A 20,848-nucleotide genomic window follows, 5' to 3' on the forward strand; every position below is an offset into this window, starting at 1 on the left:
AAAGAATTGCCGGCAGTGGTCTGGGGCCTCCGAACTCAGACCAGTCGAAACACAGGGGTGTCTCCCTACTTCATGGTGTACGGTGCAGAGGCGGTCCTGCCGTCCGACATACACTTCGGATCTCCTAGAATCAAACACTTCGACCAGGCGACCGCCGACAACGCCAGAGAACTCGAAATCAATTGCATGGAGGAAAAGCGTTTGGATTCTTGTCTCCGAACAGCAAAATATCTCGCGGCAGTCAGGCGATACTACAACAGGAACGTCAAAGACCGTTCCTTTGTGGTCGGCGATCTGGTACTTCGATGGAAAACAAGCCAGGAGGGAATGCACAAGCTATCCACTCCCTGGGAAGGACCTTTCGTGGTGACCGAGGTCACACGACCCACGTCCTACAGATTGGCATACCCAGACGGAACACGAGTGCCTAACTCTTGGCACATCGACAAACTGCGACGTTTCTATCCATAAAGTTTTGATAACTTTCCTTTGTAAGTATCTTATAATTTTTGATAACGAAATTCTCTATTTTTTGCCTATACCTTGTCGCACACAGCACTCGGCAAAACTCCTGCAATGGATGCTCCTAGCGACTACCGAGACGAACACGGTGACACGTCACTCAGATATTCTTACAGCGCTCAAAACAACAGTCATGACAAAAAGCAAACTTTATTACAAACTTTACACATAAAGTTTACAATAAATACCCTGACGGGCAGACACTAGTCTATTCCTACAGACTACTTTATTGGCCTAGCTGCTCGGGCTGATCACCCGCCTGGCCCTGCTGCCCGGACGAAGGGGTCGGGGCCACCGGCGCTTGGCTGGTCGAGACCGCAGGCGTCGATCGCCCATCTCCCGCAACGGACGCGCCCGACAACTCCCTGGCCGACCTATCTGAACTCGGCTGGTCTGGAGGAGTGGCCGTTCCGCACAGATTGATGTCGCCGATTGTCGACGAAAGCTGGTCGGCAGTCTACCTTGGGGTATACCCACGGTAGTAGTTTATCGGTAGACGGTGCGCAAACTACGAACTCGATGGTGACGCAAGACACGGACAAGCTTTTTATCCAGGTTCGGCCGCCGAGTTGGCGTAATACCTACGTCCTGCGTCTGGTTGTATTGATTTGTGTTGAGAGAATATGATGTGATAGGGGGGTCCCTTACCTCTCCTTATATAGTCTGGAGGGAAGGGTTACAGATCTGGAAACTAATCCTAGTCGGTTACAATTGCCATGGATAATTCGATATCAATTCCTATTCTAACCGACTAGAATCCTGCTTGATCTCCACATCTTGTTTCCTTGCGTGAAACTCCAGGCTGTCGGATCAAGGCTTGAACTTGTCTCGTAATGGGCCAAGCCTCCTGGCCCAAGTCTAGCCGTAAGGGTATAGGGGTTTATACCCCCACAGCTAGTCCCTGAGCACCATGTATTGTGATGTAACACGCCGTCTTGAGCTTCTTCGATCAGTGAGACTTGACGTCTTCAATAAGCAGGAAAGTCGCCCGAACAGTTGCAACGGTATTTTGACCAACTCAAAAGACAGTTGATCAACATTGACATCGAAGAAGCAGGTTGTTCGAAGAATGCATGGTGCTCTAAATTAAAAAAGATTTCTTTCCTGGTGAAGTGTGCCCACTTTACTTTTTTGAAAAGTATAGTCTTTCAAAAAGCAAGCATATTCACCGTAAGGTGAAGTGTGCCCACTTAGTCCCCGAGCCTGGTAGTAGGTGACGTAGGCACGTGGTGCCAGGGTCAAAAGAAAAGTCCTCAAAGGAATTCTGAACCTGAGATGCATCGCCAGATGCATCGTACCGATGTAGTCCCCGAGCTTGCTGGAAGGCGAAGTATGAGCCTTGTAGCAAGGTCTAAAAAATTGAATTTATAAGTCCGTCTGCAATTGAATAGACCAATCGACCAATCCCCAAGCACCAAGTGCGCTCCTTAGAACTCTGTGTTGCTGTACTGCACAACCAGTCCCCGAGCATCGAGTGCTCGGTGGTCGGAGCAGTTCTTTAAAGCTTCGAGCTAACAGACTGGGCGACCAGTCCCCGAGCGTCGAGTGCTCGGTGGTCGGTGCAGTCCTTGAAGTTCCGGGCTGATAGACTGGGCGACCAGTCCCCGAGCGTCGAGTGCTCGGTGGTCGGTGCAGTCCTTGAAGTTCCGGGCTGATAGACTGGGTGACCAGTCCCCGAGCGTCGAGTGCTCGGTGGTCGGTGCAGTCCTTGAAGTTTCGAGCTAATAGACTGGGCGACCAGTCCCCGGATTGTTGACTCTCTGGCAGATGTGTCTTCTTGTTTTTTGAAAAGATCTTTCCAGTTATAGTTGACGTGACGAGACCTCCTGACGGGGTGTCAGACGGATGCATGAAAAGTTGCGCCTGGCAACTGTGCAGCCGCCCTTTGCATGGTTTGAGAAAAGGAAACCATCAATTGGTACGAAAACTCCGCCGCATTAATTGTCTATAATCATTGTAAACCGAAACGCCGCATCCGCCGCTTGGCCCGCCCACTTCCCGAGAATACGGGAAGTGGGAGAGGTGGAGTTGCGGGTTATAAGAGCCTGATAGTTCCGCCTATACTGCTTACCCTGCCATTGCCTTCAAGCCTTCCGCTCTCATCTCCTCCAATCACCTGCATCTTCCTAACTCAAGCCCACGTTCGCACCTCCAATGGCGAAGAGCGACTCTAGGAAGAGGGCCGAACTGATGGCCAAGGAGTGGAAAAAGTCTCGCAGCACTACGAAATCTCTTGGTGACCTCGTCGATATGGGGCTTCTGCACGGCCCGGAGCTCGGCGGCTGGAGGGCACCAGAGGGGGAGAGCTACCCCGACCCTCGCGCCGGTGAGATCGTCGTATTTGAAGATTTCATTAAGAGGGGTTTTGGTGTTCCTGTTCATCCTTTTCTTCAAGGTCTTCTTTTGTATTATGAGATCGGGATTTGCAATCTGCACCCGAACTCAATTCTCCTCATTTCCACCTTTATCCACCTGTGCGAGGCCTATGTTGGCATAGAGCCGCACTTCGATCTTTTTCGGTATCTTTTCTGCTTGAGGAAGAAGGGAGCAGTTGGAGGCTCCAAGGTTGCAGGTGGAGTATACCTCAACCTTCGTGATGGAATGAAGAATCGCTACCTGCACTGTCCATGGAACACTTCCTTGACCGAATGGTACAGGAAGTGGTTCTACATCAGGGAGGAACCGGGCAGCTCCACATTCTGCGACGTGGGATACATTCCTGAGAAGAGGATGAGCTGGACCGACCGCCCAGAGTTCGACGGTCCAGTGGCGGATCTCATGAAGCTGATCGACTGGTCGCGCCTGGACGGGCTTGGCGTGGTCGGTAACTTCATTTGCCGCCGGGTGATGCCCTGCCAGAAGAGGGTGCACTCGGCGTACGAGTATGCCGGAAGCGCGGACCCGACCAGGATGCGGCCGGAGATCTTGGAGAAAACGGAGGTACAACAGCTGTTGAACGAGCTGTTTAACTTCGCGGATGGGGGCTTCATCCGTGGCAGTGATCGGGTGCAAGCCTTCAAGTTAGGACGACCAGCACCAAAGGTATGTAGCAGATTCTGTTTTAGCATTCGTATATCGTCTGCAGTTGACTCATCTCTGTTGCTTTTGCAGATCGGCGATGTCGACCGGTGCACAGTATATGTATCACTAGCACCGGGGATGGAAAATCCTGCGGGAGAGATCCCGCCAGAGGAGGACGCTGCTCGGTGTACTCATTACACCAGCAGTGAGGAAGACCAAGCCCGCCCCGTCCCGACCTCCGAGGAGAGGGTAGCGGGGAAAAGGCCATTGCCGGCAGATCCCTTACCGACACCGGAGCTGCCGGCAGATCTACCGGCGGAGAGCAGCCAAGCACCGAAGCGTCGTCGGCTCGTGCGGATCGTCGACGACGACGACGACGAGGAGGCTGCGCCGTCGTTGGTCCGACGGCCTCGGAGCCGCCCAGACAATGCGCCGGTCGCCACTGATCGAGTGGCCAGCGGCGCCGCTGCCCCGCAAGCTGTCGAGATGGGGGCGCAGGTGCCGACCGGCCGGGCGAGGAGGAGGTTCACCGCGACCCACTGTCGGTCAGACCTGTAAGTGTTCGACTTACGTATTTTGGACTCCTCTTTGACTTTTTTTTTTTGAAATTTAACTTTTGTTCCTGTAGTGCGGCATCGGATGTCGACCCCGGCCAAACTGCCAGCCAGGGAACGGGCGAGCCTGCCCGCGGTTCTGGGGATGCGGCCCCCCAGACCACAGAGCAGCCAACAGCTGCAGTCGCGCCTGGGAGCACCGAAGTTCTCCCGAGCGCGGCACCGACTACGACAAGCAGCCCGACCAGGGCTGGAGAGGCTCCCCCAACTGACTCGTCAGAGAAGGGAAGATCTCCGACCGCTCCTCCTGCCGGGGGGAGTGAAGTCCGCACGCCGCCCCGAGCAGGAGCCTCTTCGGCTGCGGGCTCCCCAGGTCTGGTCCGAGGGCCAGTAATACCTGGGACCACCACCGGGGGTGACGCAGCACAGGAGGAGGAAACCCGGGCGGCCTCCGATGATGAGGTGGAAGAGATTGAGGGTCGTCCCCGTGATGGCCGCCAACACGTGTATGTGTGGCGCCAGCGCGGGGATCACTTTATCGGGCATGAGGAGCTCGCCGAGACCGAAGAGGCCGCCAGGGTGGAGCGCGCGGCCAAGCGCCTCGTCGACGAAGTCAAGGTAAGCCGCTTTTTGTACTGCTGTACATTCTATGCCTTGTCTTGCATGGTCGTTATATGCTTGCTTTGTAGGGCGCAATGAAAACGGCGAAGTACCGGAAACGGTGCTTTGACCAGATAGAAGGCGTCATGGCCGAGAACAAGGCCCTTGCCGCGGAGGTAGACCGGTTGCGGTCGGAGGTCGGGGAGAAGGTGGCCGAGATGAGTGCCGAAAAGGAGCGTCGTCTCGACCTCACTCGTCGTTTGGCCGACCAGTACCGGCTGCAAGAAGGTTAGTCACACGCTCCGAGCAGCTCTGCGTACTTGTATAGTTTGCTTTGCTGACCAGTTTATGATTCACGCAGACTTGGAGGAGGAGGTGGCGCGCCTCCGACAAGAGAAGGAGCAGCTCAGCCAACAGCTCGCCGGTGCGCTGGAGTCCGGACGGCGAGCAGGAGAGGAATTGGGTCGCAAAGACCGGGAGCTATCTGGTAATGGGTGCCGCCTTGTTGGTTGCTGCCTGTCGCCCCTTTGTTTGTTTGGTATGCCGAAAATAACGCTTTGTTTCGTTTGCAGTGCTCAAGGTGAACGCCAAAAAGCACCTGGATGATCTGATCAAGGACCGGGACTCCTGGAAGGTCAACTGTTGCAGGATCTGGAAAGGAGTGTCCCCGGTCCTAGACCTGATCAGTCCCGAGCTCCCGGAGAGCCAGCCCCGCGCGCCGCAGTTGACCCCGGTCGAGAAGGCGCAACGGGCGTGGGACTGGCTCCAGCAGTTTGTGAGGGACGCCGGGGAGTTTGCCGGCGCGCACGTCCTCAGCATGGTGCGCGCCCACTACCCCCTGGTCGACTTGAGCAGGCTGGAGAAGGGGTACCCGAAGGAAGTCAGCCCACAGGAAGCGGACGAGCTTCGGGGTAGTCTGCTGGACTTGTCGTCGACAGTGATCGGCGACATCAATCTGTGCGGAACGGCCACTCCTCCAGACCAGCCGAGTTCAGATAGGTCGGCCAGGGAGTTGTCGGGCGCGTCCGTTGCGGGAGATGGGCGGTCGACGCCTGCGGTCTCGACCAGCCAGGCGCCGGTGGCCCCGACCCCTTCGTCCGGGCAGCAGGGCCAGGCGGGTGATCAGCCCGAGCAGCTAGGCCAATAAAGTAGTCTGTAGGAATAGACTAGTGTCTGCCCGTCAGGGTATTTATTGTAAACTTTGTATGTAAAGTTTGTAATAAAGTTTGCTTTTTGTCATGACTGTTGTTTTGAGCGCTGTAAGAATATCTGAGTGACGTGTCACCGTATTTGTCTTGGTTGTCGCTAAGAGCATCCATTGCAGGAGTTTTGCCGAGTGCTGTGTGCGACAAGCTATAGGCAAAAAATAGAAAATTTCATTATCAAAAATTATAAGATACTTACAAAGGAAAGTCATTAAAACTTTATGGATAGAAACGTCGCAGTTTGTCGATGTGCCAAGAGTTAGGCACTCGTGTTCCGTCTGGGTATGCCAATCTGTAGGACGTAGGTCGTGTGACCTCGGTCACCACAAAGGGTCCTTCCCAGGGAGTGGATAGCTTGTGCATTCCCTCCTGGCTTGTTTTCCATCGAAGCACCAGATCGCCGACCACGAAGGAACGGTCCTTGACGTTCCTGTTGTAGTATCGCCTGACTGCCGCGAGATATTTTGCTGTTCGGAGACATGAAACTAAACGCTTTTCCTCCATGCAATTGATTTCGAGTTCTCTGGCGTTGTCGGCGGTCGCCTGGTCGAAGTGTTCGATTCTAGGAGATCCGAAGTGTATGTCAGACGGCAGGACCGCCTCTGCACCGTACACCATGAAGTAGGGAGACACCCCTGTGTTTCGACTGGTCTGGGTTCGGAGGCCCCAGACCACTGCCGGCAATTCTTTCATCCATCGACCGGGTGCTCTGTCGTTCTCGGTGTACAGCCTTTTCTTTAGGGCGTCAACGATCATTCCGTTAGCACGTTCGACTTGACCGTTGGCACGTGGATGTGCCACTGACACATATTTTATGACTATGCCTCTGTCATCGCAGAAATCCCAAAAAGTGGTGCCAGTAAACTGAGTGCCCAGGTCGGTGATTATGCTGTTCGGGATGCCGAATCTGTGTATGATTTGATTGAGGAACTCCACAGCCTTCTCGGAGGTTGCCTTGACCAGGGGCATGTATTCAATCCACTTGGAGAACTTGTCGATTAACACGAAGACAAACTTGAAATTGCCCGGGGCTGGTTTAAATGGTCCGATCATGTCAAGCCCCCAGCAAGCAAAGGGCCAAGACGACGGGATGGTTTGAATTTCATGGGCAGGTACGTGGGTCCTCTTAGCGAAAAACTGACATCCTTCGCAATGCCGAACCAGTTTTTCTGCGTCGCCGACCGCGGTTGGCCAATAAAAACCTGCTCGGAAAGCCTTTCCGACCAGCGTTCTAGATGCGGCGTGATTGCCGCAGGATCCAGCGTGTATGTCCTCCAAGAGCTTGATACCATCATCTTGGGGTATGCACTTGAGCAGTACTTCGGAGCTTTTGTTTTTCCGCATGAGTTTTCCGTTGACCAGGATGTAGTTCTTTGATCGTCGGATGAGGCACTCGTTTTCTGTTTTGTCCTGCAAGCCTGTCCCGTCTGATATGTATTTGATGAACGGGGTACGCCAGTCACACCCACCGGTTGTCGGAGTGGCGTCATCTATAAGCATTGCCTCGGTGGGTTGCTTGCCGACCAGGGGGGAGCTTACGCTCGGCTCATGGATGTCCTGGACGAAAATACCCCGCGGGATTTGGGCCCGAGATGAGCCTAACTTTGACAACGCATCTGCTGCTTGGTTCTTATCCCGGACCACGTGGATGTACTCTATGCCATAGAAGTTAGTTTCCCATTTGCGAATTTCTTTGCAGTAAAGATCCATCTTCTCGTGGGTTGCGTCCCACTCCTTGTTGAGCTGGTTGATGACCAAAGCGGAGTCGCCATAGACATAGAGGCGCTTGACTCCCAGTTCAACGGCTAGTCGTATGCCATGCAAGCATGCTTCGTATTCGGCGACGTTGTTTGACGCCGGAAAAAGGATCCGAAGGACGTAACGGAGTTTGTCCTTGTTGGGTGATACGAACAATATCCCAGCGCCTGCACCGTTGATGTTCAAGGACCCGTCAAAGAACATTGACCAGTGGTCTGAGACATCGGGAACGGAAGGTTCGTTGAGATCCGTCCATTCGGCAATGAAATCGACCAGGGCTTGAGACTTGACAGTGGTGCGACTCTGGAACTCCAGGGAAAATGGACATAATTCCATTGCCCATTTCACGATTCTGCCATTGGCGTCTTTATTGCGCAGGATGTCCCCGAGAGGGAAACTGGTTGTCACCAGGACTCGATGGCCGTCGAAGTAGTGCTTCAGCTTTCTTGACGTTATCAGGATGGCGTATATAAGCTTCTGTATTTGTGGGTACCTGGCCTTGGACTCGTTTAAGACTTCGCTTATGAAGTAAACGGGTCTCTGGACCTTGAAGACGTGACCCGGTTCATCTCGCTCGACCACTATTGCCGTGGAAACAACCCTGTCGGTTGCAGCAATGTAAAGGAGTAGGTCTTCATTGGGCTGAGGCGCTGTGAGGACAGGTGGTGAAGTGAGGAAGGTCTTAAGCTGAGTGAACGCAGCGTCGGCTTCCTCTGTCCAAGAAAATTTTTCTGACGCTTTCAATAGTTTGAAGAAAGGGAGGCCTTTTTCTCCCAGCCTTGAGATGAAACGACTGAGGGCGGCCATGCATCCGGTTAGCTTCTGAATATCCTTGACGTTCTTCGGTGGTCGCATGTCGAGTACGGCTTTGACTTTTGAAGGGTTTGGTCGTATGCCGTCGCGACTGACGACGTTGCCGAGCAGTAGACCGGAAGGAACGCCGAAAATGCATTTCTTGGGGTTGAGCTTCCACTTGTACCTATTGAGTGCCTTGAAGGTTCGGTCTAAGTTGTCGATTAGGGTGCTCGCGTCCCTTGTTTTTACGACCACGTCGTCCACATAGGCCTCGACGAGGTCATCGCGAATCTCGTCGTGGAGGCATTGCTGGATGGCCCTTTGATAAGTGGCCCCGGTGTTTTTAAGTCCGAAAGACATGGTAGTGTAACAGTATGCGCCGAAGGGTGTGATGAAGGATGTTTTGATCTGATCTTCTTCCTTTAACGAGATCTGGTGATAACCAGAGTAGCAATCTAGAAAGGAGAGGAGTTCGCATCCGGCCGTTGAGTCGACCACCTCGTCGATGCGAGGAAGACCAAAAGGATCTTTAGGACAGTATTTGTTGAGATCGGTGTAATCAACGCACATTCTCCATTCATTATTCTTTTTGCGTACAAGAACCGGATTGGCGAGCCAATCGGGGTGATACACTTCTTTTATGAATCCGGCTGCTAGAAGCCGTGTTATTTCTGTCCTAATAGCCTCCTTTTTGTCACGAGCGAACCGTCGCAATTTTTGCTTGATTGGTCTTGCGGTCTTCGAGACATTTAAGGAGTGCTCGATCAGGTTTCGTGGGACACCGGGCATGTCTGCGGGTTTCCATGCGAAAACGCTCACGTTGTCCCTTAGAAACCTGACGAGCGCGTCTTCCTATTTTGGGTCCAGGTTGGCCCCGATGAGGGCTGTCTTCTCGGGGTTGCCTTCGACCAGCTGCACTTCTCTGTACTCCTTGGATTTCGAGTTCTTTCTGGCTGTCTCCTGCTCAGGTAATCGGAGCTGGTCGGGAGGCAGCTGTGCGGCTTGGTTTGCTGTTTCCGCCATGCGGATTGAGAGGTCGATTGCCTCGGTGATCTTGAAGCTTTCTTCTTCGCAGGTGTACGCAGTGTAGACGTTGCCTCTGATGGTTAGGACACCCTTCTCCGTGGGCATCTTAAGGACTAGGTATGAGTAGTGCGGGACTGCCATGAACTTTGTCAGCGATGGGCGACCCAGTATGGCGTGATAGGTCCCGTCGAAATCCGCGACTACGAAGTTGATGAACTCCGTCCGGAAGTGATCGGGTGTGCCGAATTGGACAGGCAATGTTATCTGTCCGAGGGGCACCGAACTTTGACCTGGCAAAACCCCCCAGAATTGGGCGTCGTAAGGTTTTAGTTGTGCCGGTGATATCTTGAGGGCGGGCAGGCTGTTGCGGAAGAGGATGTCGATGGAGCTTCCCCCGTCCACGAGCACGCGCTCGAATCTGATGCTGTTGATGCAGGGGTCAAGAATCAGTGGGAAACGACCCGGCTCTGGGATAGCAGCCCACTGGTCCTTCCTGCTGAACGAGATCTCCCTGTGGGACCACGTGGGAAATTTCGGATCTGCGATCAGCCCGTCCGTGCTGTCTATGTTGAGGCAGGCTCTCTTTAACAGCTTTCTTTCTCGCTTGGACTCAGTGGAGACCTTGCCTCCGAAAATGGAGTGGACCACGTCAGTGGGGCTGACGTATTGGTGTCGGGGGTCCCTATCTTGGTCCTCATCCTCGTCTTCGTGGTCGTGCCCGTCGCGCTTGTTATTTTTCTTGGCGGAGTCGTCTTGGGCGGCCCGCCGTGTATAGATACTTTTGAGGACGCGGCACTCTTCCATGGTATGATTGGACTTTGGGTGTAGCTGGCATGGTCCCTTCAACGTTTTGTTGTAGTCTTCTTGGTAGTCCCGTCGTCCATTGGGGCGTTTGACCGTATTTACTTCGTGGTCGTAGTCGCGGGGGCGCTTTCCTCTGAAGTCGTCGCGGCTGTCACGCCGCCGATCCCAACCCTCTCGATGATCGCGGTTGTCGGAGCGGCGGTGATTTCTGCTGTCGTAACGACCACGACCGTCATCTCTCCGGGGAGGCTGGTCGGGGCCTCTCGCATCGTCTCGGATTAGTTTTTCTGCGTCGTCGGCATCGGCGTAATTTTTGGCCGTGGCGAGGAGCTCTGCTACCGTTGTTGGACGCTTACGCAACAGCTTGTTCCTCAGCGCTTCGTGGAAACGCAGGCCCTTGATGAAGGCTGAGATGGCCTCGTCATGAGAAATCTTCGGGATTTTGAGGCGCATATCCGAGAATCGTCGGATGTAATCGCGCAGAGGTTCGTTCTTCCTGTCCCTTATCCTTTCAAGGTCATACTTGTTTCCAGGCTGCTCGCATGCGGCGATGAAGTTGTCGATGAAAGCCTGGCGTAGCTCTTCCCAAGAGTCGAAGGAGTCCTCGGGCAAGCCGAGAAGCCACTGATGACCAGCCTGGTCGAGGACTACGGGGAAGTAGTTAGCCATGACGTGCTCATCCCCTGCCGCTGATCGGACGGCGATTTCATAGAGGGTGATCCAGTTCTCTGGATTTTCCTTGCCGTCGTATTTTTTAAGTTTTTCAAGCTTGAAATTGCGGGGCCACACGACCTGGCGGAGGTGTGAGGAGAACTGTCTTAGGCCTGGAGGACCGTGCGTTGCATCGTACTCGATGCGGCGCAGGTTTTCGTGGACTGCTCTCTCTGCGGCGCGCCTGTTGATGCGGTCCCGGGCATCTTTGGGAGGGATGTTGTGGCGGAGATCCCTGTGTTGATCTTCTTCTTGGCCGCGTGCGCGGTTCTGCTGGCGGCGGCCATCGGCGTCCCGGCCACCATCGTCGCGCCGTGAGTCCCCTCGACGGTTGTCGGGGGAGCGGCTGCGGTGACGCCTGCTGGGTGAGGCCCGGCTACGATTAGTCTGGTCGGAGGCGGCTCCCGTATAAGAGACGTCCTGGACTCTCTTGAGCAGAGTGGCTGTCTGTCCCATTGCGGCGATCAGGTGTGCTCGGATGCTGGTCCGGACTCCCTGGCATTCGGGGGTATCAGGAAGCCGATCTAGGTTAGCCATGGCAACAGCCACGTTGGCGCTTGGCGTTTTGTAGACTGGCTGGTCCCCGACCATGTCGAAGGCATCGTTGAGATTATTTGGTGGCATTTGTTGTTGCTCGTCCGCACGTCGTCGGGCGCGCTCGGCGTTACGCTGTTCGCGGAGTTGCCTCTGGTCATCTGTTTCTCCATCAACGTCCGGTTCGTCGGCGCTGACATTAAACACAATATCCCCTCGCCGGGGGGGAAATATCGGGAATCGGTCGAAACCCGGAGGGTGTGAAGGAAAATCCAGGTCGTAGTCCTCGTCTTCGGTGTTTATAACCTCGGTGGGGACGGAGCCGGTGCTTGGGTTGGTGCTGGAAGCCTGGCCGTCCCGTAGTTCTCGGATTGTCACCATGTTGACGTGGTGACGATTGTTCCTTGTCGGCGACCAACCCGCCTTGCTGAAAACGGATTGGGTGTGCTGTGAGTAAACAGAGGCCGAGTTGTTCAGGCCGCAAGGATAGTCTTCCTTCTTGAGCCTGACGGAGCGTCCTGAGGGGGTTGAGGTTATCGTCAGAGACGTTCCCAGCCGTTCGTGTGTAGCGACACGAGTTGGCCGGCGGGATTTGAAAAAATCCGCTGGAGCGGCTCGGTCGGGCCGACGCAGAACTCCATCTATTAGTTGGGAAACTTCGAGCAGCTTGGAGTCAGCGCGATCGAGCGCTTGGAGAAGGTCCGAGCAGTCGATCTCCTTTCCCTTGTAGAGTGGGAACGGTGGTCGGGCGCTCGGTGCCGTCGTGCGTGTGGTCGGAGACGGCGCGATCTCAGATTGGATCTGGATCTCTTTCGAAACCGTGGTCGCGAAGCCGCCGCTGCCCGTTGTCCACGTGATCTGGCCGACGGTGAACGTGAGGCCTTCCGGCACGGTCGCGGAAGCTGGGATCGTGACCATCTTGTTCGCCGGAAAAGTTGCACGCACACCCCCTACCTGGCGCGCCACTGTCGACGAAAGCTGGTCGGCAGTCTACCTTGGGGTATACCCACGGTAGTAGTTTATCGGTAGACGGTGCGCAAACTACGAACTCGATGGTGACGCAAGACACGGACAAGCTTTTTATCCAGGTTCGGCCGCCGAGTTGGCGTAATACCTACGTCCTGCGTCTGGTTGTATTGATTTGTGTTGAGAGAATATGATGTGATAGGGGGGTCCCTTACCTCTCCTTATATAGTCTGGAGGGAAGGGTTACAGATCTGGAAACTAATCCTAGTCGGTTACAATTGCCATGGATAATTCGATATCAATTCCTATTCTAACCGACTAGAATCCTGCTTGATCTCCACATCTTGTTTCCTTGCGTGAAACTCCAGGCTGTCGGATCAAGCCTTGAACTTGTCTCGTAATGGGCCAAGCCTCCTGGCCCAAGTCTAGCCGTAAGGGTATAGGGGTTTATACCCCCACACCGATCACCGTCGACGACAAGTCCAGCAGACTACCCCGAAGTTCGTCCGCTTCCTGAGGGCCGACTTCCTTCGGGTACCCCTTCTCCAGCCTGCTCAAGTCGACCAGGGGGTAGTGGGCGCGCACCATGCTGAGGACGTGCGCGCCGGCAAACTCCCCAGCGTCCTTCACAAACTGCTGGAGCCAGTCCCACGCCCGTTGCGCCTTCTCGACCGGGGTCAACTGCGGCGCGCGGGGCTGGCTCTCCGGGAGCTCGGGACTGATCAGGTCTAGGACCGGGGACACTCCTTTCCAGATCCTGCAACAGTTGACCTTCCAGGAGTCCCGGTCCTTGATCAGATCATCCAGGTGCTTCTTGGCGTTCACCTTGAGCACTGCAAACGAAACAAGGCGTTATTTTCGGCATACTAAACAAACAAAGGGGCGACAAGCAGCAGCTAACAAGGCGGCACCCATTACCAGATAATTCCCGGTCCTTTCGGCCCAATTTCTCTCCTGCTCGCCGCCCGGACTCCAGCGCGCCGGCGAGCTGTTGGCTGAGCTGCTCCTTCTCTTGTCGGAGGCGCGCCACCTCCTCCTCCAAGTCTGTGTGAACCATAAACTAGTCAGTAAAGCAAACTACACAAGTACGCAAAGCTGCTCGGAGAGTGTGACTAACCTTCTCGCTGCCGGTACTGGTCGGCCAAGCGACGAGTGAGGTCGAGACGACGCTCCTCTTGGGCACTCATCTCGGCCACCTTCTCCCCGACTTCCGAACGCAGCCGGTCTACCTCCGCGGCAAGGGTCTTGTTCTCGGCCATGACGCCTTCTATCTGGTCAAAGCACCGTTTCCGGTACCTTGCCGTTTTCATTGCGCCCTACAAAGCGAGCATATAACGACCATGCAAGACAAGGCATAGAATGTACAGCAGTACAAAAAGTCGCTTACCTTGACTTCGTCGACAAGGCGTTTGGCCGCGCGCTCCACCCTGGCGGCCTCTTCGGTCTCGGCGAGCTCCTCATGCCCGATAAAGTGATCCCCGCGTTGGCGCCACACATACACGTGTTGGCGGCCATCACGGGGACGACCCTCAATCTCTTCCACCTCATCATCGGAGGCCGCCCGGGTTTCCTCCTCCTGTGCTGCGTCACCCCCGGTGGTGGTCCCAGGTATTACTGGTCCTCGGACCAGACCTGGGGAGCCCGCAGCCGAAGAGGCTCCTGCTCGGGGCGGCGTGGGGACTTCACTCCCCCCGGCAGGAGGAGCGGTCGGAGATCTTCCCTCCTCTGAGGAGCCAGTTGGGGGAGCCTCTCCAGCCCTGGTCGGGCTGCCTGTCGTAGTCGGTGCCGCGGTCGGGAGCCCCTCCGTGCTCCCAGGCGCGACTGCAGCTGTTGGCTGCTCTGTGGTCTGGGGGGCCGTATCCTCAGCAGCGCGGACAGGCTCGCCCGTTCCCTGGCTGGCAGTTTGGCCGGGGTCGACATCCGATGCCGCACTACAGGAACAAAAGTTTAATTTCAAAAAAAAAATCAAAGAGGAGTCCAAAATACGTAAGTCGAACACTTACAGGTCTGACCGACGATGGGTCGCGGTGAACCTCCTCCTCGCCCGGCCGGTTGGCACCTGCGCCCCCATCTCGACAGCTTGCGGTGCAGTGGCGCCGCTGGCCGCTCGAGCAGTAGCGACCGGCGCATTGTCCGGGCGGCTCCGAGGCCGTCGGACCAACGACGGCGCAGCCTCCTCGTCGTCGTCGTCGTCGACAATCTGCACGAGCCGACGACGCTTCGGTGCTTGGCTGCTCTCCGCCGGTAGATCTGCCGGCAGCTCCGGTGTCGGCAAGGGATCTGCCGGCAATGGCCTTTTCCCCGCTACCCTCTCCTCGGAGGTCGGGACGGGGCGGGCTTGGTCCTCCTCACAGCTGGTGTATTGAGTACACCGAGCAGCGTCCTCCTCTGGCGGGACTTCTCCCGCAGGATTTTCCATCCCCGGTGCCAGTGATACATACACTGTGCACCGGTCGACATCGCCGATCTGCAAAAGCAACATAGACGAGTCAGCTGTAGACGATATACGAATGCTAAAACAGAATCTGCTACATACCTTTGGTGCTGGTCGTCCTAACTTGAAGGCTTGCACCCGATCACTGCCACGGATGAAGCCTCCATCCGCGAAGTTAAACAGCTCGTTCAACAGCTGTTGTACCTCCGCTTTCTCCAAGATCTCCGGCCGCATCCTGGTCGGGTCCACGCTTCCGGCATACTCGTACGCTGAGTGCACCCTCTTCTGGCAGGGCATCACCCGGCGGCAAATGAAGTTGCCGACCACGCCAAGCCCGTCCAGGCGTGACCAGTCGATCAGCTTCATGAGATCCGCCACTGGACCGTCGAACTCCGGGCGGTCGGTCCAGCTCGTCCTCTTCTCAGGAATGTATCCCACGTCGCAGAACGTGGAGCTGCCCGGTTCTTCCCTGATGTAGAACCACTTCCTGTACCATTCGGTCAAGGAAGTGTTCCATGGACAGTGCAGGTAGCGATTCTTCATTCCATCACGAAGGTTGAGGTACACTCCACCTGCAACCTTAGAGCCCCCAACTGCTCCCTTCTTCCTCAAGCAGAAAAGATACCGAAAAAGATCGAAGTGCGGCTCTACGCCAACATAGGCCTCGCACAGGTGGATAAAAGTGGAAATAAGGAGAATTGAGTTCGGGTGCAGATTGCAAATCCCGATCTCATAATACAAAAGAAGACCTTGAAGAAAAGGATGAACAGGAACACCAAAGCCTCTCTTAATGAAATCTTCAAATACGACGATCTCACCGGCGCGAGGGTCGGGGTAGCTCTCCCCCTCCGGTGCCCTCCTGCCGCCGAGCTCCGGGCCGTGCAGAAGCCCCATATCGACGAGGTCACCAAGAGATTTCGTGGTGCTGCGAGACTTCTTCCACTCCTTGGCCATCAGTTCGGCCCTCTTCCTGGAATCGCTCTTCGCCATTAGAGGTGCGAATGTGGGCTTGAGTTAGGAAGATGCAGGCGATTGGGGGAGATGAGAGCGGAAGGTTTGAAGGCAATGGCAGGGTAAGCAGTACAGGCGGAACTATCAGGCTCTTATAACCCGCAACTCCACCTCTCCCACTTCCCGTATTCTCGGGAAGTGGGCGGGCCATGCGGCCGATGCGGCGTTTCGGTTTACAATGATTATAGACAATTAATGTGGCGGATTTTTCGTACCAATTGATGGTTTCCTTTTCTCAAACCATGCAAAGGGCGGCTGCACAGTTGCCAGGCGCAACTTTTCATGCATCCGTCTGACACCCCGTCAGGAGCCATGCCGTCACGTCAACTTTAACTGGAAAGATCTTTTCAAAAAACAAGAAGACACATACGCCAGAGAGTCAACAATCCGGGGACTGCACCGACCACCGGGCACTCGACGCTCGGGGACTGGTCGCCCAGTCTATCAGCTCGAAACTTCAGGGACTGCACCGACCACCGGGCACTCGACGCTCGGGGACTGGTCGCCCAGTCTATCAGCTCGAAACTTCAAGGACTGCGCCGACCACCGAGCACTCGACGCTCGGGGACTGGTCGCCCAGTCTATCAGCTGGAAGCTTTAAAGGACTGCACCGACCACCGAGCACTCGACGCTCGGGGACTGGTCGTCCAGTCTATCAGCTAGAAGCTTTAAAGGATTGTACCGACCACCGAGCACTCGACGCTCGGGGACTGGTCGCCCAGTCTATCAGCTAGAAGCTTTAAAGAACTGCACCGACCACCGAGCACTCGATGCTCGGGGACTGGTCGTACAGTACAGCAACACAGAATTCTAAAAAGCACTTGGTGCTTGGTGACTGGTCGATTAGTCTATTCAATTGCAGACGGACTGGTAAATTCAATTTTTTAGACCTTGCTACAAGGCTCATACTTCGCCTTCCAGCAAGCTCGGGGACTACATCGGTACGATGCATCTGGCGATGCATCTCAGTTACAGAATTTCTTTGAGGACTTTTATTTTGACCCTGGCACCACGTGCCTACGTCACCTACTACCAGGCTCGGGGACTAAGTGGGCACACTTCACCTTGCGGTGAATATGCTTGCTTTTTTGATGTTTATACCTTTCAAAAAAGTAAAGTGGGCACACTTCACCAGAAAAGAAATCTTTTTTAATTTAGAGCACCACGCATTCTTCGAACAACTCGCTTCTTCGATGTCAATGTTGATCAACTGTCTTTTGAGTCGGTCAAAGAACCGTTGCAACTGTTTGGGCGACTTTCCCACTTATTGAAGACGTCAAGTCTCACTGATCGAAGAAGCTCAAGACGGCGCGTTACATCACAATACATGGTGCTCGGGGACTAGCTGTGGGGGTATAAACCCCTATACCCTTACGGCTAGACTTCGGCCAGGAGGCTTGGCCCATTACGAGACGAGTTCAAGGCTTGATCCGACAACCTGGAGTTTCGCGCAAGGAAACAAGATGTGGAGATCAAGCAGGATTCTAGTCGGTTAGAATAGGAATTGATATCGAATTATCCATGGCAATTGTAACCGACTAGGATTAGTTTCCAGATCTGTAACCCTGCCCTTCAGACTATATAAGGAGAGGCAAGGGACCCCCCTAGGACATACGATTCTCTCAACACAAATCAATACAACCAGACGCAGGACGTAGGTATTACGCCAACTCGGCGGCCGAACCTGGATAAAAAGCTTGTCCGTGTCTTGCGTCACCATCGAGTTCGTAGTTTGCGCACCGTCTACCGATAAACTACTACCGTGGGTATACCCCAAGGTAGACTGCCGACCAGCTTTCGTCGACAAAAACTTATAGGGCAAATCCTAGATACTCCCTCTAATTTATTAACAAAGCTTATATACATGCTAAAAGTATATCACACATATTCCCTCTGTCCTGTAGTATAATGTGTTTTATGAATTTTAAGATAACTTAGGGCCTTTTTAGTTTCTCAAGGAATACAAAATGCAAAATGTCAACTACTTTGGAACGATGAAATACAAAATACCCAAATTTTCATGGTTATGTTTAGTTCCATCCAAAACACAACATTTATTACCCTCATTATTACCTTTTGAGGCTTTTTGGGCTTTTTTTGTCTCTTGAGACCAAAATACAAAATAGAGAATGACGATCATTTTGCTAAAAAATTTTACATGATGTTTAGTCTTTTATGCAAAATCATAAACCAAAACCCAGATTTTTTTTTGACGAAAGAGGAACTAAACACCCCTTAAAGGAACATTCAAATGACGCATGTACACATAGAGTTTCTCCTTAAATCGTGACTTCCTTTTTAATAAACCTTGCTAAATTGAAATATAGTCATTATATAGAATATATTGTATTTTAAAATAAACTAAATCCTACTGTATTAATCTAACCTGTTGAAACACATGCACGACGACGTCAAAATGAACCGCATGCACCACACTGATTTCCTGGATGCCCCGCACGGTCGAGGCGTCCTGGTCGGCTCGCCCTCGACATTAGCTAGGAAAGAAGACGATGGCCGATGGAGGTGGCAAAAATGGAATGGAGATTACTCCCAAAGCAGGACGGGGCGGCGAGCTGGTGAAGTGGTGATTAATGGAATGTGTTTTGCGAGATGAAAATGAGGCGTCCCCGTGAGCATGATGATCTTTCCATGATCTTCGTGATTGATTTTTAATTCCTATCTGTTCTTAATTTCCTCCTCTAAAAAAAATCACTGCATGCGCAACAAACAAAGAGATACACGACCGGCCTTGCCATATACTGGGTGAGTATGTAATCAGTGGAGAGGTGCGGTGGCCTAGCTTGCCATATATACTACTGCCATACATTTTATATTAATTATTACTGCCCCTTCCAAATTAATCATCTACGTACCTCTATCTCCTATATGCCCAGATATTATATAAACACGTGTGGGAACCCGGGGGAAATGATGCATGCACCATCGTCTAGGGCTTGTTAGTTGTTTCCAATTAGCTCCCTCGTCGTCCTGCCGCCAGTGCCTGTGCAAATCCATAGCTCCAAATGAAAATGGTGGCTGCACCGGCGACTGTCGTCGCCGCCGTGTACGTGCTGGTGATGATGATGGCCTCGGTAGTCGTCCTGCTCGTCGCGCCTGCGCCGGCGGCGGCGGCGGACGGCGAGTGCGACCCCCTGCGGGACGTCGTGGTCAAGGAGACCGCCGGCGGCATCCAGCTGGACGGCGCCAAGAAGTACGGCGTGACGGTGGTCAACCAGGCCGGAGCCGCCGCCGTCTCCGGGGTCCACCTCGCGTGCGGTTACGACTTCCGCCACGTGGACGACGACGTCGACCCGCGCGTGCTCGTCCAGGTCGCCCACGGCGACTGCCTCCTCCTCGGCGGCGGCGCCATCGCGCCCGGCCGCAACGTCTCCTTCGCCTACACCAGCTACGTCAGATATGACATGCACGTCATCGCCGCCACCTGCGCCACCGTACCTTCATCTCATAATAATATATAATCCCCGGACATGCCTATGGTTTATTAGCAGTGGTACCGTGTACCGTCAACTGGGATTCTCTGGCTTTTGCATGTCCACGACTTCGATTGCGTACATTCTTAGAATTTTTCATCAAACTTTGCCTCTCCTTTACGATTAGTTACACGCATCTATAAATTCCAGAAACTTGAAATCTTTGGATAAGCAAAGATTTACTTATATACTAAAATAATAATATTTATGATATCAGATAAGTGTCATTAAATTATTCATTAATATATTTTTTATAGTATACCTAATGTCATTAAACATCTACTCCTTCTGTTCCGAAAGAGTCTATTTCTGGTGAGAATTTGTCCACGAAAGAGTTGATTTCTGGGCTGGAGAGCTCTCACCGGTCCACATTGTAGTCATCATGGCATTTACTTCGTGTGCGTGTGTTTCCTCTCCCCGTGTGTTTCCTCTCTCTCCTCTCCTGTATTCTATTTAGTTTTGGCGTGTGACTCCTCAGCTAGAGGACTTGGCTGCAGGCGGACGTAGTAAATGAAAAGACAACGCATAACACAAGCATTGTTTATTGTGCTGCGTAATGGTGGAAGTAAATTAATTGAGGGTACTATGGGTATTTGACAGTTCTACTAATCTGTGTGAAACTTGATAGAAATTAACTCTTTCGTGGACGGAGGAAGTATAATTTTAGTTAAATTTGAGATGCTTTGGATTTCCAAAAAAAATAAGAATGACTTATAATTTGGAATAGAGAGAGTAATATTTAAGAGAGAGGCATTTCTTACTTACCACTAAAGAGTTTTGTAAACTAGTCTAGCGGGATGTATAACTCTCTATCAATGAAATGGCATTTTGCGTGCCATTCCTTAAAAAAAAAGATACATAAGAAAAATTAATCCATAAGGCGCTATGAACTTTAGACGATACTGAAGTCACATTTGTTTATTGATTGAACGATCAGGTGAAGCGAATGGGCATGCACACTATTAATGACTTGAGCCTAAATAATTAAGGCCTTGTTTTTTCTAAAATTTTTCAAGATTCACTATCACATCAAATCTTGCGGCACATACATGAAGTATTAAATATAGATAAAAAGATAACTAATTGCACAGTTTATTTGTAATTTACGAGACGAATCTTTTAAGCCTAGTTAGTCCATGATTAGACAATATTTGTTAAATAAAAATGAAAGTGCTACAGTAATAAAATCCAAAAAATTTCGCGAACTAAACAAGGCTTAACAACTGATGTGGTGAGTAAGGATGGCAACGGGACGGGTTTAGATCGGGTGGAGTCTCCGTGCACCCAAAACCGAAACCCGAAACCAAAACCGAAACCGATTCGGGTGGAAATTCAGTACCAAAACCAAACCCGCGGATACCCGAAACCCGAATGGTTATCCAAAACCCGTGGATATATAGACACATATTCACATGT

General features: G+C 53.0%; 1 protein-coding gene across 1 annotated transcript; it reads left to right on the top strand.

The window, feature by feature from the left end:
- Window positions 18,971-19,420, top strand: LOC110435954 (TPD1 protein homolog 1A-like). The gene has a single exon (XM_021462069.1). It carries the CDS (start codon window positions 18,971-18,973, stop codon window positions 19,418-19,420), a length of 450 nt encoding a protein of 149 aa, XP_021317744.1.

This window comes from Sorghum bicolor, chromosome 5, assembly GCF_000003195.3.
Source record: "Sorghum bicolor cultivar BTx623 chromosome 5, Sorghum_bicolor_NCBIv3, whole genome shotgun sequence".
Lineage (NCBI taxonomy): Eukaryota > Viridiplantae > Streptophyta > Magnoliopsida > Poales > Poaceae > Sorghum > Sorghum bicolor.

Bases quoted from the DNA above. Each gene is read 5' to 3' on its own strand.
- LOC110435954 (XM_021462069.1), top strand. From the start codon at position 18,971: ATGGTGGCTGCACCGGCGACTGTCGTCGCCGCCGTGTACGTGCTGGTG.